The 18,281-nt window shown below is 38.9% G+C and overlaps 4 protein-coding genes, 1 long non-coding RNA gene and 1 pseudogene across 5 annotated transcripts; 5 read left to right on the top strand and 1 right to left on the bottom strand.

Annotated features, from left to right (window-relative positions):
* Positions 1–4,847: 4,847 nt before the first annotated feature.
* Positions 4,848–5,453, top strand: LOC137014531 (histone H1-like; annotated as a pseudogene).
* A 518-nt stretch (positions 5,454–5,971) lies between these two features.
* On the top strand, positions 5,972–6,358 carry LOC137014549 (histone H2A). Its single transcript, XM_067378922.1, has one exon. The coding sequence runs from the start codon at positions 5,972–5,974 to the stop codon at positions 6,356–6,358; it is 387 nt and encodes a 128-aa protein (XP_067235023.1).
* Positions 6,359–7,161: 803 nt separating this feature from the next.
* Positions 7,162–10,130, bottom strand: LOC137015208 (uncharacterized). The gene is made up of 5 exons (XR_010893929.1): positions 9,976–10,130; positions 9,185–9,343; positions 8,984–9,035; positions 8,840–8,877; positions 7,162–7,975 (listed from the first exon to the last, which is right to left on the bottom strand). It is a non-coding gene; the product is annotated as an uncharacterized lncRNA (long non-coding RNA).
* An 87-nt stretch (positions 10,131–10,217) lies between these two features.
* LOC137014825 (histone H3-like) lies at positions 10,218–10,628 on the top strand. Its single transcript, XM_067379339.1, has one exon. The coding sequence runs from the start codon at positions 10,218–10,220 to the stop codon at positions 10,626–10,628; it is 411 nt and encodes a 136-aa protein (XP_067235440.1).
* A 3,386-nt stretch (positions 10,629–14,014) lies between these two features.
* LOC137015148 (histone H4) lies at positions 14,015–14,461 on the top strand. Its single transcript, XM_067379889.1, has one exon. The coding sequence runs from the start codon at positions 14,027–14,029 to the stop codon at positions 14,336–14,338; it is 312 nt and encodes a 103-aa protein (XP_067235990.1). The 5' UTR covers positions 14,015–14,026; the 3' UTR covers positions 14,339–14,461.
* A 1,169-nt stretch (positions 14,462–15,630) lies between these two features.
* Positions 15,631–16,642, top strand: LOC137015147 (histone H2B-like). Its single transcript, XM_067379887.1, has one exon. The coding sequence runs from the start codon at positions 15,687–15,689 to the stop codon at positions 16,059–16,061; it is 375 nt and encodes a 124-aa protein (XP_067235988.1). The 5' UTR covers positions 15,631–15,686; the 3' UTR covers positions 16,062–16,642.
* Positions 16,643–18,281: the final 1,639 nt, after the last annotated feature.

The following is an 18,281-nucleotide window of genomic DNA, read 5'->3' as shown; positions in this document are numbered from 1 at the left end:
GGCAGGTCAGGTGGCTCGGGTGGCCACGGCAGGTCAGGAGTGTCGGGAAGCCACAGGAGGTCAGGTGGCTTGGGCAGCCACGGCAGGTCAGGTGGCTCGGGTGGCCACGGCAGGTCAGGTGGCTCGGGTGGCCACGGCAGGTCAGGAGTGTCGGGAAGCCACAGCAGGTCAGGTGGCTTGGGAAGCCACGGCAGGTCAGGTGGCTCGGGTGGCCACGGCAGGTCAGGAGTGTCGGGAAGCCACAGCAGGTCAGGTGGCTTGGGCAGCCACGGCAGGTCAGGTGCTTGGGCAGCCACGGCAGGTCAGGTGGCTCGGGTGGCCATGGCAGGTCAGGCGGCTTGGGCAGCCACGGCAGGTCAGGTGGCTCAGGCGGTCACGGCAGGTCAGGAATGTTGGGAAGCCACGGCAGGTCAGGTGGCTTGGGCAGCCACGGCAGGTCAGGAGTGTCGGGAAGCCACGGAGGGTCAGGTGCTGTGGACGGCCCAGGCGATTCATGGCCATTGGTGACCATGGCAGTTCAGAGTTCATAGACGCCCCTAGTGGGTTATAGTCCATGGGTGGCCATAACAATTCGGAGGCCGTTGATGGCAGTGGCCAGGCAGGGTCCCCACCCACAAGCTCCCAACCCTCAGGTATATGCCGGAGTGAGTGAACAGGAACGTGACAATATATAACAATATATTTGAATATTATGAAATATTTTACCTGCCACTAAACCAGTAACCTTGACATATTAAGCTATTAACACCCCATTTCCCCATGATATATGTACTTACAAGTCATTTGACCCCTGGAACCTATAATTGCCGCTTGGACATTTGACTAAGAATACAGAAAACTATAGATCTCTTGTAAGATTTGTTTTGTCTGAATGATTCTAGAGACCTTCATGATTATGTAGATATGTATAAGTGTGGTTAATGTGTAAATGTGTTTCATACAGGTGGAAGAGACTCAGACTTTACAATTAAATAAAGCAGCATGTGTGTTAGCATGAATATCAGAAACGTGATATTGAATGATTAATGTTGGTTTAATATTCAATCAAATGGTTGTTTTGTGTTATTAGAAGCTCAGATGAGTCTGTCAGCAGAAATCTTCAGTATCAGGCCCATAAATATAATAATATTTAAATACAATATAATATAAATATACAGTTAAGAACAACTACTTTTGTTTGGAAAGTTCACTTTATTGAAGCCACATAAGCAGAAGGAAAAAAACAGTCCAATTTGTGCAATCAATGTTCTCGCTTAATAATGGACAAGAAAAAATGTGACTTTCTAAAACACTTAACATGAAAAACCTCTTAACATGGCTTAATGTACGAAGTGATATTTAAAGACTAACCTCAGTAAACACCATACTAATAAGAAAAGACAACTGCAAGATCATATCAGAAGACAAAATTAAACAAGCATATGAAAGTAAATGAGTAGAGTTTTCCTGTTTGACATGTTTAACGTAGATTAAAACCTGAAAATATCTTGAACTTGTGTTAACCACAAATTATTTCAGCGATTTAACCAAAAACCCACTGACTTTGGGTCGATGTAACCAGAAGTGCTAAAAATGCAAACTCAGTTCTGGGATTTAGGACTCCTGTATTCCTGTATGGCAGCGTATCTCCATCAGTCCATGGAGTTGTCTGTTCACGCTGAAGCTCTGCGGTCTGGCTGTCACGTGCTCCAGAAGGTCTCGAGCTCCAGGCGTCAGAGCTCTGTTGATCAACACAACACAGGAGGAAGAGAGCAGATTCCCTCTTTGTAAGGCCAGCAGGTCTTGAAGGTAAAGCTCAGGGTCATGATCCATTAGAACCAGATCCAGACCATCATTCCCAGTGTGAGAGGGTAAAGAAGAGATGGCCTCAGCCTAGGAGCATGTCCGCACCTGAAACTGAGCACCTCGTTTACTGAAATCATGTGACTTTGGCAGTTTGAAACGCTCTGAACCAATGATTCAAAATAAAAGATTTGTAAAAGTTTCGATCACGTGTTTGGTGGCTGTTTGAATATTGGACACATCACTGTGAGCGTTGGAATATTTTTTCAAAACACTCAGCGGAGCTTCACGCGCCACAATCTCATCCAGAAACGCTCCTACAACGACAAGAGGACGTGTTACTACAGAGTAGAAGATTAGAGGAATATTATCTGTTAAATAAAGCATCAACAGACTCCAGTTTCTGACTTTCTGTGGGTCAATGTTGGAGGAGGCGTGTGGTGTAATACAGGTCAAAGGTCAGCAGAACACTCTGAGCCTGTCCGTGGGTGCAGTTGGAGAAGACAAAGGTGTGAGTGAAGCTGACACAGACCTTCCTGTGCGAAAGCTTCAGTATGCCAGAACGGACTAGGTGCAAGATGGCGTCGGTGAGCCGCGGCGATGTGACTGTGCACATGGTTACTTCCGCTCGAGTCCTTCCAGTCTTATCAACGCTTGCATTTGGCGCTGGAAGAAACTTAAATATGAAACTTGGCTAGATATAATAGTTTTTTTTTTTTTAATTAAAGAGAAGATGGTGGTCTATCAGCGATGAAAAAAATCCTTGTTATATTATTGTGTAACGTTACCTCTGTGTGGAAATTCAAGGAGATAGACAGAGATCTTTGACTTTTAATCTTTCTCCTGTTGATTATGCGGTTCAGGCTCAGCGGTGATCCACAGGGATCTCTTTATCCATACAAAACACTCAAGTATGAAATATATCTCCTGATTTTGTTCTGTCAGCTGGGTAACTAACATTAAATGGCTCAAAAACTGCCTTCTCTTTCTGCGTGGAACAACACTGGACCATCATGAAGATCTAATGTTTGCTGCTTTAGTAACTTTATTCGGTAACATTATTATTGCTAACTGTATTATTTAGTAGCCAATGTAATTTAAAGGGATAGTTCACACAAAAATGAAAATTTGATGATTATCTGCTTACCCCCAGCGCATCCAAGATGTAGGTGACTTTGTTTCTTCGGTAGAACACAAACGATGATTTTTAACTCCAACCGTTGCTGTCTGTCAGACAAATAATGGGAATGAATGGGAACACAATCAATAAGAGTCGAAAAAACATGCATAGACAAATCCAAATTAAACCCTGCAGTTTGTGATGACACATTGATGTCCTAAGACACGAATCGATCAGTTTGTGCGAGAAACCGAACAGTATTTATATCATTTTTTTCCTCTAATACACCACTATGTCTAACTGTGTTCAGCACTCGCTTAGTGAGGTCTGATCACGCTCTGACAACGGCAGTGATGTCTTGCACTTATTGAAGTATATACGCGTGTGTCGTCACGAGCTGCAGGGTTTAATTTGTATTTGTCTATGCACATTTTTTCAACTCTGTGTTCCCATTCACTCCCATTATTTGACTGACAGACGACAACGGTTGGAGTTAAAAATCATCATTTGTGTTTTACTGAAGAAACAAAGTCACAAAGGGGAACTATCCCTTTAAATGCATACATTTCAGTGTTTGTATTTCCCCTGTGCGTTTCTATTAATTGCTGCATTTATTTAGTTCAAGTGAGACAAGTAAAGAGCATTTTGTTTCACAATCCTCTCCAGGGTGCAGTTATCCCTATTGCTTCTACACTTTTTTTCTACCACATATTTTCCTTTCCTTCGCCTCTCTATTAATGTGCTTGGACACAGAGCTCTGTGAACAGCCAGCCTCTTTTGCAATGACCTTTTGTGTCTTGCCCTCCTTGTGCAAGGTGTCAACAGTCGTCTTTTGGACAACTGTCAAGTCAGCAGTCTTCCCCATGATTGTGTAGCCTACAGAACTAGACTGAGAGACCATTTTAAAGGCCTTTGCAGGTGTTTTGAGTTAATTAGCTGATTAGACTGTGGCACCAGGTGTCTTCAATATTGAACCTTTTCACAATATTCAAATTTTCTGAGATACTGAATTTGGGATTTTCCTTAGTTGTCAGTTATAATCATCAAAATTAAAAGAAATAAACATTTGAAATATATCAGTCTGTGTGTAATAAATGAATATAATATACAAGTTTCACTTTTTGAATGGAATTAGTGAAATAAATGTTCAACTTTTTAATGATATTCTAATAATATGACCAGCACCTGTACTGTGTGGACCTCTCTGTGCATACGGGCAAGAACAGCTTTCCTACGGGCCATGGGATTTCATATGATGCTGTGATGTCTTTTCTGGACAAGAAAGCTTTGGGCTCTGGGTACCACGTTTACATGGACAATTTCTTTACAAGTCCAAAGCTCTTAACAGACCTGCTTGTGGGACTTACAGAGACTATAGGAAGACTATATGGAAAGATGATCTGCCAGACAGGAGAGTCACAGACTCGGATCCTCCGGATGATGTTCGTGTGCTTCAACCTGCCCAAAACAACAGCTGTATGAAAGCCTCCTCACGCCCCTCACTAATGCTGAATTCATTAGAGTCTCTTTCAGACTGTTTTCTGAACACACAGCGGACGCGTTCAGGCTTTTATCAACTTTTCCATTTATATTATTGATCAAATTTGCACGCGGCTTTTCCCCTTTGCTGATGATGGACTTGGATTTCATCTGACGGAGGCAAAATAAACATTTCCTCTTCGCGTATTTTAGTCTCCAGTGAAAGCTCAGAACCTCTGCTCGGTGCTCACTTTGTTTTTACTGCGACAAACTATTTTACCGCTCCAGTTTTGCCCCAAATGTAAGAGAAGAAAACACAATCGTGAGGGGCTCGTGGAGGCGCACAGACACCGAGCAGGGCGGGTTGAGTCTATAAGGTTCTCTAAGAGCGCAGCGGTGCTCGAGTCCTGATCATTGCTGAAACCAGACAGCGTTTGAAAGACTGTAGATCCGATCCGAGAGAGAGATGGCAGAAACCGCTCCAGCCCCGGCTGCTGCCGCCCCGGCCAAAGCGCCCAATTAGAAGTCAGCTGCGAAAGCCAAGAAAGCAGGTCCAGGCGTCGGGGAGCTCATCGTCAAAGCTGTGTCCGCATCCAAGGAGAGGAGCGGCGTGTCCCTCGCCGCCCTGAAGAAAGCTATCGCCGCCAGCGGCTACGACGTGGAGAAGAACAACTCCCGCGTCAAGATCGCCATCAAGGGCCTGGTGACTAAAGGCACTCTGGTGCAGGTCAAAGGGACCGGCGCTTCGGGCTCATTCAAGCTCAACAAGCAGAAAGCAGAGACCAAGAAGAAGCCGGCCAAGAAAGCGGCTCCTAAAGCGAAGAAGCCCGCGGCCAAGAAACCCGCTGCTGCCAAGAAGCCCAAGAGCGCAGCGGCAAAGAAGCCCGCCGCCAAGAAATCACCTAAGAAGGCCAAGAAACCCGCCGCCACAGCCGCTAAGAAGGCGACGAAGAGCCCCAAGAAGGCAAAGAAGCCAGCAGCCGCTAAAAAAGCAGCCAAGAGCCCCAAAAAGGCCAAGGCGGCTAAACCTAAAGCCGCCAAGCCTAAGAAGGCAGCGCCCAAAAAGAAATAAAGTCTTTACTGTTTCTCCTCAACGGCTCTTTTAAGAGCCACCCACTAACTCTAGATGAAGAGCAAAACTCGTGTATATTATAGCGTGAAAAGTATAAAGCCAAGATATATGTTAAACTGCCTTCAGAAAAGACAAGTTCTGAAAATAAACTCAAACCATTTTTAGTAGATACTGGTACAGTCCAAATGAGATGTTGTAGAGCAAAGTACAGACAGAATATTTACACACAACACTGGAAAATTGCGACAATATATATTTAAATGGTTAAATGTATATTTGTTTAATGGTTTATTTAAAATAAACACATTTATATTTAAATGGTTTAATGGTCAGAAATATGTGTTCATAATTATTCCGGCAGAAAGAGGGTTGGGCTTTGGAGGGAAGTTCAGTGATTGGTTTAAATCTTTACAGACTCTAAACCAATGAGCGACTGGCACTCTAGTTTAAAGACAGTATGTGGAGACAAGAAATCTCATTCTGCTCTTTCTGTCTGAGTTACAGTAACTGAGTTAACAATGAGCGGCAGAGGTAAAACCGGAGGCAAAGCAAGAGCCAAGGCTAAGACTCGCTCATCTAGGGCAGGACTGCAGTTCCCCGTCGGCCGTGTTCACAGGCTTCTCCGCAAAGGCAACTACGCCGAGCGCGTCGGTGCTGGTGCTCCTGTTTATCTGGCGGCTGTGCTCGAGTATCTTACCGCTGAGATCCTGGAGTTGGCTGGAAATGCCGCTCGGGACAACAAGAAGACCCGCATCATCCCCCGTCATCTGCAGCTGGCTGTGCGCAACGACGAAGAGTTGAACAAACTCCTGGGCGGAGTGACCATCGCTCAGGGCGGTGTGCTGCCCAACATCCAGGCTGTGCTGCTGCCCAAGAAGACCGAGAAACCCGCCAAGTCCAAATAAACGGATTCAGTCTGTTTCATTGAAACCCAAAGGCTCTTTTAAGAGCCACCCATTTCATCTGATATAGAGCGTTTTTCTTTGTTTAAAAGCATCATAAACTCTATCGGTTAAGAAGAGAAAATAAGACCCATCAATCCAGTAAAATGTACGAGGTGTTTTCTTACTTCATTTATTCTTTTTTTATTATAAGCACATGATGATCCTTTGATGTGTCTGTAGAGATCGTTTTGTTAGGAGGCGTGTAGGATCACCAACATACCCTTCTCCCTTAATATTAAAATGCATTTTTTTCTGCTCTTATATATTTAATATTATTTTGATTACCCAAAATAAAAGAACAATGTACATATCAGCGTATATAACAGAAATGGGTCATTGTTAGTCTGGGTGTTTTTTATCACGGCCACACGCTGCTTTATATATTTTAGACTTTATACTGCTTTTATACAGACTATAATGTGTTTTTGTTCTAATCCAAAATCTGCACAACCACTGGGGATTAAGTATTTCAGAATAAATACAACAATGCGAGTATAAAGCTCATGGAGGTGTCATCTGAGTCAACCGATCAAAGCACATTGAGCGGGAAACCCTCTAGTCGTTTGAAAAAGAGGAAACGAGCAGTCATAAGGACTCGTCACACATTAGCCAATCACAAGCCTCGGCACCCTCCCGACACTGTGAGCTCATAGCCGCGCAATGCCTTAAAAGCGAGATAGGACTAACTGCAGAACCACAGAACCATACGTCATGACAGTCTGAGGACGACAGTGCCAGACTAACAGCCTGAGGGCGGAAGTGGGCGGAGCCAATTTATCTCCGTAGGCATCGCTCCATTTGGAGCATTTTAAAGTTTAAAACCATGTTAATGTGAAATATTGTATTAAAACGATCTAACTGAAATTATAGATATAGATTCACATTGTGTTAATAGCTTAATCATATACACAATCACGTTAAGATATATATATATAGCCTATGTGTGTATTAAAATCCCCTTGTAACCTTTTAATATTTTAAAAGTTCATAAATTTGTTTTATGTCTTAAATGATTAACTGAATATAAATTGAACACAACAAAGCTTAAACACTAAAATCGATAAACATTTATTAATTTGTCATAAAATATTTTACTTAAGCATTTCAGAATGAATCATTGTTTTTCATAATATATAATACGCATTACACGGTTGTACACTAGAATGCATGAATTAAACACATTCAGATCCATCAAACCCAAAAACAAAAGATATTTATTTAATTTTAATAAAATGTACTAAAATGTAAGAGCAAAAGCATTATATAGCCACTAGCTGTGCTTTGCTCTAAAAAAATACAAAATCAAACCAAATTGAGTGTAGATTGAACAGCAGGTACATGATGACAAATTAAATCTAAAAAAATAAACTTTTTTTGTAAAATGTCCATATCATCCTTAATTTGAAAGCAAAACACTAAAGGCTCTTTGGCCAGTTGTCTGTCATCATCTGTTTCAGCCTGTGAAAGTTCTTGTTCCTGGTCTTTTTCTTTCAATATCAGAAAGCACAGCTCTTCCACTAAACCCGTAAAGACCTTTGATTGTTGTGCAGCGCAGAAGTCTTCTGTGATCCGTGGTTCCTTCATGAGAGAAGGGTATAAACAAATGGGATGAGATGTTAAAAGTGTATTTAACAACACTTTGTGTTGTAGTCAGGATGCAGCACAGCATGTATAATAAAGTTTTGACATTCTGTTTTTCTCATGTTTATATATTGAAGACTTAAATCATACTCTGTCACCAATGAAATTAATCAGTTATGTTCAGTATAATTTTTTTTTTTTTTTTTTTTTTTTAAAAGGCAAGCAATTCACATGGCTTTTCACGCTACATTTAACCCCGGGTTATCGTCGTCCTAAACACCACTTTTAACCGTGGGTAAAGTAACGCTCCACATATTGCTTGTATATTTACATGCTTTTGACAGTCACAGAAACACTGTGCATTGTATATAAATAGAAAATTCAGCATTGGAAAGAAAAAAAAAAAAAAATGCTGACAGAAAATGCAACAATTGCAGAGCAGAAAATACTGTTTAATTCTTTTATAGTCTGAAATGTTCATTCAGGATAAACTTGATCTATATGTAATGAGGAAGTTGACTATATGTAATGAGGATGTGCAATGCCTAAGCATTTATGAAAACATATTGTGTGCTTTGTTCATCCAATCAGTGACACTGACACTGCAAATAAGGATGTTAACCAGGGTTTAGTAATGTACAGTGCATATGAATACTCAGGATTAATTGTTAACCTCAGGTAAATGATGATCAGTGTGAAACGTGAATCAAGATAACCCAGGATTCTGTTTACCTGGGGTTAACAATCACCCAGGGTTAACTATTTAAAGTATGAAAAGCCCTCATATATGTTTTTCATTCTAATGAAAAGAGAAGTTCATACATTTTTAAAAACTTTTAACTTTTCCTTTTTTTTGCTTACCATTAACATGAAGATCCCACACAGCCGGTCAACTGTTTCTAAAACAATAGAATATTATTAAGTTATTCCTGAAAAGATGTGACAGATATAACACACCATCTGTATAAGTAGCTTATGTGTTTATGAAAGTCTTATAAAACTAACCTTGTTTTTGATCAGCTTCTCTTGTTCTGGGGTGATTCTGCTTGTCAATTTACTGCATTGCAAAATCAAAGAAAAACTTAGATATATAACCATAAAAATTGCATAAAAGAAACAAGTTTCATTCTTCTAAAGTCAAAATTACTACTTACTTCATTGCAAAAACAACATTTTAAATTCAGAATACAAAAGAAACGTTCATACCTCCATGAACGACAGTTTTTTTTAAGTGAATTTGAAGCTGTGCATTCAACCTGTGCCGTCTGGTCGGTTTAAGAGCACTGGGCAGTGGAAGTTGTTGCAGCACGTTTTGCATCGCTGTAAATGAAGTAAAGCGGAGCATCTCCCGATACTAATATGCCTCTAAAATCCACAAAAACACTGATCAGTATTGTAAAATGTAACCAATTAAATAAAATACAGTACCAACAACAAGTAAAATAACAAACCATGAATATGTAAACACCCAGGTGAAAAAATACTATAGTAAATACTATAGTGTTTTTGAACCATACTGTATTTACAACACTAATGAATGCTACATAATACTATAATATTAACTATAGTGAACTGATAAACTAGTATAAATAGTATACTTTAGTTTTTACTACAGTAAACTGTAGTGTATATTGTAGTATAATATACCCTAAAATTGTAGAAAACTTAGTACAATATTGGGTAAAGTAATTTGTTTATATTATTATAGCTGCCATATTATCACAGCAACTATAGAATTACCACAATAAATTAATTCAAGTATTTATAGTACTATAGTATGGTTCAAAAACACTATAGTATTTACTATAAATGACTATAGTATTTATTCACCTGGGCGCAAGCAACGTGAGACGATTTGTAAAATATCAAAAGACGTGATAAAGTGACTTTGAAGCCCATTTACAAAATATCTGAGTCATGTTAAGTGTTAACGATCGAATAAATACACAACACATAAACGTGATCGATTAAAAGCACAACACAAAGAAACTTTTTACCGTGTTCGCTTCTTCCGCCATGATTGTTTGCTTGTTTGTCGTCAACTCCGCCCACATCCAACGTGAGACTATTACTCCGCCCACTTCCGCCCTCAGGCTGTTAGTCTGGCGCTGTCGTCCTCAGACTGTCATGACGTATGGTTCTGCGGTTCTGCAGTTGGTTATTATTGTTAAAAGCAGGCGTGTAACACAGAGCAGCATTTCCAGCACAAGCAGGACAGAAAGAGAAGTTCACTGCAGCAATGGCAAGAACCAAGCAGACCGCTCGTAAATCCACCGGTGGCAAAGCCCCGAGGAAGCAGCTCGCTACCAAAGCCGCCCGTAAGAGCGCTCCGGCCACCGGTGGCGTCAAGAAGCCCCATCGTTACAGGCCCGGGACCGTGGCTCTCCGAGAGATCCGCCGTTATCAGAAGTCCACCGAGCTGCTGATCCGCAAACTGCCCTTCCAGCGTCTGGTCCGAGAAATCGCTCAGGACTTAAAGACGGATCTGCGCTTCCAGAGCTCCGCTGTCATGGCCCTGCAGGAGGCCAGCGAGGCTTATTTGGTCGGTCTGTTTGAGGACACCAATCTCTGCGCCATCCACGCCAAGAGGGTCACCATCATGCCCAAAGACATCCAGCTGGCCCGCCGTATCCGCGGAGAGCGCGCCTAAACCCGCATCAGCCACACCAAACCCCAAAGGCCACCAAAACTGCACTGAACGACACAATTTCCTGTTTAATAAGGTTAAATAAGCACAAATGTCCTTTATGCCCCCCCCCCCCCCCCCACAATTACTATGACATTTCTTGAAGTCTTCACCCACTTTCTTAGTATTAAACACAAAAACAAATATTCACAAAACTGAACGTTTCTAACTGACTGAACTCAATTAAGGTTTTACAGAAAGACTGATTTATTTGATTAAACGGGTCCCGGCCACTGACCATTTGATTCAGAGAATGAAGTTTAGTGTTTCAGCAGTTGTGAAAAACTCATTTTATACAGTTTTTAACCAGTGACCTTGTATCCAGGTGTTTGTCACTTTTTATCTTCAGAAAGTCTGCCAAAAAACATACAGTTGGGTATTTTCCAACTCTTTTTTTTTTTTTTATTAGGTCATCCTCAGATTTATCAAATCTTCAAGCTACTCTCTAATAGCAGCATGGTCTGTTTGAAACTTTTAGCACATGTTGAAGGCCAGAGAAGAGATTAATGTTTGTGCAGGTGCAGATTCAGCTAAGAGACCTACAGTTTAAATCCCAGAGGCCTGAAATCATTTATATTCTGCAGATTGGTCATTCTACAGAAACGTCCACTTTTCTGTCCCTAGACTTTACAGAAATATTACATTTGAAAAACACTTTAGGATTACATTTTTTAATATAATATATATATATATATATATATATATATATATATATATATATATATATATATATATATATATATATATATATATATATATATTAATATGAAACAATATGTTATTTGAACAATTAAACCTTCCTGAGCATCAATGTGACAATATTTCTTTTTTAATTAATTATAATAATTCCAAGCACCACAGAAGCTCTCGTCCCCACAGTCATGTACAGAGGGAAAGTGCTTTATTTTGAGCTCAGAAACAGGTTTTCCTACCATTTCAAATACAATAATGTATACATAACTATCAAATATATAATGTAAATGACATTAAAAAAAAAAAAAAAAATACAAAATGAACATAGTGGTTCCCTGGAGTTGTGTCACGGGTGTTACCTTTAACAAAAATCTCTTATTTTGAAATGAAAAATCACACTGATGACATCACTTGACTTCCTTCTTCCTATTTCCTGAAGATCCATGAAGAAAGGCCAATAGAAAGTCCACTGTCTCTTTTCAGTTATCAGACATTTTAATTAGAAAATCATAATTTCATATTGATGGATCCGAAATGGTCAATATTCATAATCATGCACTTTTATTAATATTTATTTTTAATCATTTATGGCTTTTTTAAGTTTTACTTTTGCTTTCATATATTTATATATTCATACTTTATAGATTAATTCTTATCATATTTTCAAGCATTTACTTGTTATTGTACCCTTATGGTTGTTCTTATTTTATATTTAAGAGTATGCTTGCTATGTTCAATTGTTCTTCAAGTGGTCCAGTGTGACAGGTCATGCTGACACGTTTGTGGTTAGGTATTGCCTGTCAAGTACTGCAGAAGTGATGTTTTTCAGAATTATTGCTCATTTGAATCTAATCAAAATATGTCTGCTGACATTTGCAAAATTCCCTATAGGGGATAAAACAACTTTTTTTGACTGGACCAGTAGATGACGTAATGGGTGAAATTAACCTTTTCTTTTAGAACAAAACATCAATTTGAGTGGGATGTAAATTTCCCTATATGCTCATGGTATAAAGCTGACTGGGTCATTGATAATTCAGCTTTTTCCTCTGTTGCTCTCCTTGGCTTTTAGGCCCTACTTCTTGTCTCTTATCTGCAAATGTCTTAATTATTGCTCTTTTTGATCTTCATCTATTAGATACAATACTCTAAATTTTACAATACTCTAAATTTTATTATTAGCTATTGACTGCTTCTTTATGGTTGTTATTTTACCTTTTGGTTTTCATTAAGTATTTTTCATTATCGATTAAAGTTTGCGTGTGAGGCTAAATTTAATTGTAATGAATAAATATTTTTTCATCAACTTTATCATCTGCCTGGATCTCATTTTCCCAAGTTTCTGCATCTCATATGAAGCTTTTAGTTGAAGTCACTGGTGTTACCCGTTTATAGATAAACTTAATTTAAAGCTATTCATTAAGTTCTTTTGCATAAAATAGCACTAAGATTACATGATTCTAACTTTTCTTTCTCATTGTTAATTCTCCTTTGGTCAGATATGGCTAAATTAAGGATATTCGGCTAAATTCAGTGCAGCAACTTTACAGACAGTTTTAAAATGTTAAAATGTTTTAAAATGCTTTCACTAAGTGTCAATGATAAGTCTTTGATTGTATACCAAATGTAAAAATTTACTCCAATCTACTTAATTATAGTTGATATAGTTGAAAAATTAAAGATCTTTGGTCCTATGTATACGTCACTGGTGATTCATTGTGTCACTGGTGTTACTTTTTAAATAAATTAAATAAAATAAGTCATATGTGACATGGTAATAATTTTACATCCATTGAAATCTGCTCCACTCAATAATTAAGATGTAAAGGATTGCATCATTACTTGTTTATAACTGTTTTATATATATATATATATATATATATATATATATATATATATATATATATATATATATATATATATTTCATTGTTATAGCAAATACATGGTTGTGCAATTGAATCAACATCATTCAATCACACCTTTAACTAACCTGATTAAAATAATAATAAAAAAAAAACAATTTCCTTATTTTTTTGCATTATCATTATTATTCTGTAACTGACTGCATGTGTTGAAAAAAAAGATAATTATTATTTCATAAAAACGTTTAAAAATACCAGAGAAGTAACGTAACACCAGTGACAAAAAAATTGGTACATGCAGTCTTTAAATAAATGCACAAAACAATATAAAAAATCATTAAGCTATCATTTATGTGTATTCATAAAGACAAAGGGTAATCTAATAATGTGGTCTAAGTTTAAATGTTAGAAAAATAAATACATTTTAAGACATTTTGTCATACCAAAAGTGGACATTTCTGTAGAATGACCCAAATATATCTGAACTGTATAATAAATATACTAAACTGTCACATTTCATTGTCATTCAGTATATCTGTATATGATATTACAATCTTATAATATTATTTTTGTCAAATAAATCTTATAAAACTTAATTTTTCATACTAAACAAAGCACAGGCCTCGTTAGATCAGTGTTAGGGTGAAATCACAGTGTTTTGTGCTCGAACTATATTGAGGGGAGGGGCGTGTTGAACCTTGTGACGCGGTGCTGGTTTCTCTCAGGTCCTGTAAGCAAATGTAAAAGGCCTCCTAGTAACACTCATCTATTATTCTGTATCATCGCTTGATAGAGTTGTGTTAAACATGTCTGGAAGAGGTAAAGGAGGTAAAGGACTCGGAAAAGGAGGCGCCAAGCGTCACCGTAAAGTTCTGCGCGATAACATCCAGGGAATCACCAAACCCGCCATCCGTCGTCTCGCTCGCCGTGGCGGTGTCAAGCGCATCTCCGGTCTGATCTACGAGGAGACCCGCGGAGTGTTGAAGGTGTTTCTGGAGAACGTCATCCGCGATGCCGTCACCTACACCGAGCACGCCAAGAGAAAGACCGTGACCGCCATGGATGTTGTGTACGCGCTGAAGCGACAGGGACGCACTCTGTACGGCTTCGGAGGATAAACTTCTCAAATCAGGAACAACTACACCAACCCAACGGCTCTTTTCAGAGCCACCCACTCTCTCACATAAAGAGTAATTTAAGTTTTGATAAAACGATTCGTTTCTTGGAATCAGGAAAAAAAAAAAAAACGTATAAACGGCGTTTCACAGTAAAATATCGAGACTAGTAGTATAATTTATTTTAGTTCTCTTTAATAATGAAACCCAGAATATGTTGGTTGAAGTGGCGCACAAAGACCTTTCGTAATACATTACACTAGTCAACGACTTAACTGGTCCCATTCTGGTCTAATTTAAAGTTCTCAAGAGATGAAAGTGCAGAAAACATGTAACTGGTGTTTCGTTTTACACAAATGGGCTTGTATTTATTAATCGTGTAGTTTCAACAGTTTCACGAATCAATGAAGTTCCGAGGAAAAACTGCTTTTAAAGGATGTCTGACTGATAATGGTCTCTTTCCTCCAACACTCCCTCAATGGGTCTAAAGGGCTTTGAAACCTAGCCTGGTAATACCAGACTCTGCTACTTCACTTTGCTTCGTAGACAGAGTCTGGAATGGCATAATAGAGAAGTGTTTACTCTCTCGCTTGTCTGAAGTTTAAAATCATTGGTTACCCGCAAGCCAATCAGATACGTTTAGTTATGACGTATGTTATGCGCCTGTACAGCCGCATCGAAGCAAAGACATTATGCATCAAACTCAAATCTATGATTGAACTTTCACTGTAAACCTGTTGTAAACACGATGATGCGAGCGAAATACCGGAGTGAAAAAGAGTTGAATGTTCTCCATAACAGAGCGAATTGCATCCCGTGTCTCGTTTCCCATTTCCGCAGTCGTTTCGGTTTTTGATTTCTCTAACCTACAATGTAAAACTCGGCGCTTAGCATCTACGTCACGACTCTCAGCCCGCCCTCTGTTCGTTGATTGGCCCGGCTGTTTCCAGACCGGTGGAAAACAGAAAGCTCTGAAGCTGTATCAGACTGAGTACGGAAGCGAAATGAAATTGAGCGGAAGTAGGAAGTCTGACGTAGTCAGGCTATTTGAAACCACACGATGTTTCAAAATATTTGTCTAGAAGCGCTTGTTTTCTCAAACTAGTAATAAAAAGAGCGGGAAACAGTCAGGGTGTAGTTCAAACTTTGAGCGGTTGGCGGCGGCGAATGTGATTGGCCCTCATTCCGCTCGTGACGCTTTGAGTTGTCCAATGAAAATACGACTTTATGGGTTTGGCCTATTAAAAGATGCTATCTGTATCTTTGAAAATTAGCATAGGGCAGTGCATAAATGCCTCTGTGTGGCTTCTGATTTCACATTGCTTTGAGAAGTTTGTGTTCAAAAAGCATCATGCCTGAACCAGCAAAGTCCGCGCCTAAGAAGGGCTCCAAGAAGGCCGTCACGAAGACCGCCGGTAAGGGAGGAAAGAAGCGCAGAAAGTCCAGGAAGGAGAGCTATGCTATCTACGTCTACAAAGTCCTGAAGCAGGTTTATCCTGACACCGGCATCTCTTCCAAGGCGATGGGCATCATGAACTCTTTCGTCAACGACATCTTCGAGCGCATCGCCGGTGAGTCGTCTCGTCTCGCTCACTACAACAAGCGCTCCACCATCACTTCTAGAGAGATCCAGACCGCCGTGCGTCTACTGCTGCCCGGAGAGCTGGCCAAACACGCCGTGTCCGAGGGCACCAAGGCCGTCACCAAGTACACCAGCTCCAAGTAGAGATTCAACCGAGACTCTCAGCGACCCAAAGGCTCTTTTAAGAGCCACCCAACTTCTTCTTAAAGAGCTTCTGTTTGTAGAAATAACGCTACGTATTTTTTGAAGAAAAAAAAAAAAAAAAAGTTGAAATAAGTTTTCTAAATTGTCTCATGAAACTTTATCCAAGTCTAATACAAAGCTGTAACTTCAGTCATTATTCAGCGACAGTAACTCAATTTTTTTTTTTTTTTTTTCAGGAAAAATTAAATCGAGGTAAACTGGGTTTGGAATGATGTGGATAAAGAAAAGGTTTTAAGTTTTGGACAAATTATTGATTTAAATACACAGATGAAATATCAATTTTAGCTCAAATGTTCATAAGTTATAAATCATGTACTTTTATTGCTGTTAAAACACTTCAATACTTGATCTCATTAGTAACTTACTCCATCAGAAATCTGCATATTAATGAAGATCAAGTTTACTGTGCATTTTCAAAGCATGTGATTATAAGGTTCATTACTGTAGACAGGAGCATTTGGGCCTAGTTAAGTTGACTTCTGGTTCATAGTAATAGTCATTTTAGTGAAATTATCTTGTCAGGAGGGTGTTTTTACAATAAAGTCTGAAAAATCTTTCAGTCTTTGGATTTCTCATTGTCAGTTTATTATGGACTAATGTCCTGCAGCTGTTTGAAAATGTGTATAAAAAACTATCTTTCAAGTGATGTCAAATAATGATGAATGAAGGACAATAATGAGAACTGAATATTACACCGATGTCACTGTACTGGAGCAGCTATTATGATGCTTAATGAAAGAAATCAAGTTGTCAAATATTGGTGACAATATGGCATATAGAGAGGTTTATGAGCAATTTTATGTAGGTCGGTCATTTCTGACCTGCAACACCACAAGTGTTACTTTGTGCCATTTTGTACCAAATAAGATAATTTCAAAACAAGTTACACATTAAAGCACACTAGTGTGAACAATTGTAAAGAATATATTAAAATGTATTTCAATTTTGCCAAAATTACCCTTAAATGTTTTTTTTTTAGTCAACAATTGAGGTGCATAAGTTCAGAGTAATGAGGCCTGCAATCAGCCAGATCCAAAAAGAAATACAAAACCTGTGCTAATCGAAAGAAAACAAGCTGACAAAAAGATTGAATCCAATATTTAGATATAAAGTGAACTGAGAGAGTTGCAAACAATTTTAAAAGGTCATAATTTTTGACCTTAACACCAAATTAAGCAAAGGGTTTTGATCGCCGCACAAGGGTTAAAGAGGTTGTTCATGGATGAGATGCAGCAGATAGAGAAAGAAAATCAAGTGTCCAGCTGAAAGACCAAACTGAAAGACCGTGTGCAAGCTGGACACTTGATGATGTTTTTCTTTTACTATCTGCTCCATCTCATCCACAAGAAAATCCATTTAAAAAATAAAAAAAAAATGTTTGTAAAGAAGTTAGTAATAACTTATGGCAGCAGGTGAGGATCGCGGTACAGATCCAGACACACTGGACACATCCCCAGGTAACAAAGTTAATCATACAGAAGATTTTTCTTTTTTTTTTTAAGGTAAACTAACCCTTTAAAGGCAATTATTACTCTTGAGCCAAGCAATTAACAAACAGCCCAACTGGACATGCATACATACAACAACACATTCGCACTAGACACACAAACCAACCAACTGGACAGTCTTACAAACATACCTAAATAACTGAAACATCTATCAACTAAAATGGTGTGTTTGATCCGGGTTGGAGTTAAACTCTGCAGGACAGTAGCCCTCCAGCCGCAGGGTTGGACACCCCTGTTCTACCATAAAATGAGCTGTGTGAAACTCTGCAAGAAAATATCTAGTTAAAATTGCAAAGATGTAGTCAACTAAACATCATAATTTCAGTTTTACTGTCTGCTGTGTCTGCACAGACTCAAGAGCCACTCAGACCACGGCCGTTTGAGATGTTCTGAGTGCTGACAGTATTTCAATGTTAAAACAAACAACAAATGAATGGAAGATACCCTGATTCCTTATTTCATATTCATCCCATGTCCAAAACTCAGGATGTTGTCTTAAACAAAAGTAGGCTAGGGGTAGTTGTGTGCAGCTGCAAAGTAAATTAATATTTATGAGAAAGAGATGAAATGTAGTTGCAATAAATGTGTTAAGAATCCGTACAGCTGTAGAGCGAGGGACTTTTATTCTGTTGAGCGGAACAGATGAACAACT

Source organism: Chanodichthys erythropterus, chromosome 24, assembly GCF_024489055.1.
Source record: "Chanodichthys erythropterus isolate Z2021 chromosome 24, ASM2448905v1, whole genome shotgun sequence".
NCBI lineage: Eukaryota > Metazoa > Chordata > Actinopteri > Cypriniformes > Xenocyprididae > Chanodichthys > Chanodichthys erythropterus.
Note: the sequence above shows the minus strand (reverse complement) of the source record. Positions and strands in the feature narration are given on the sequence as shown.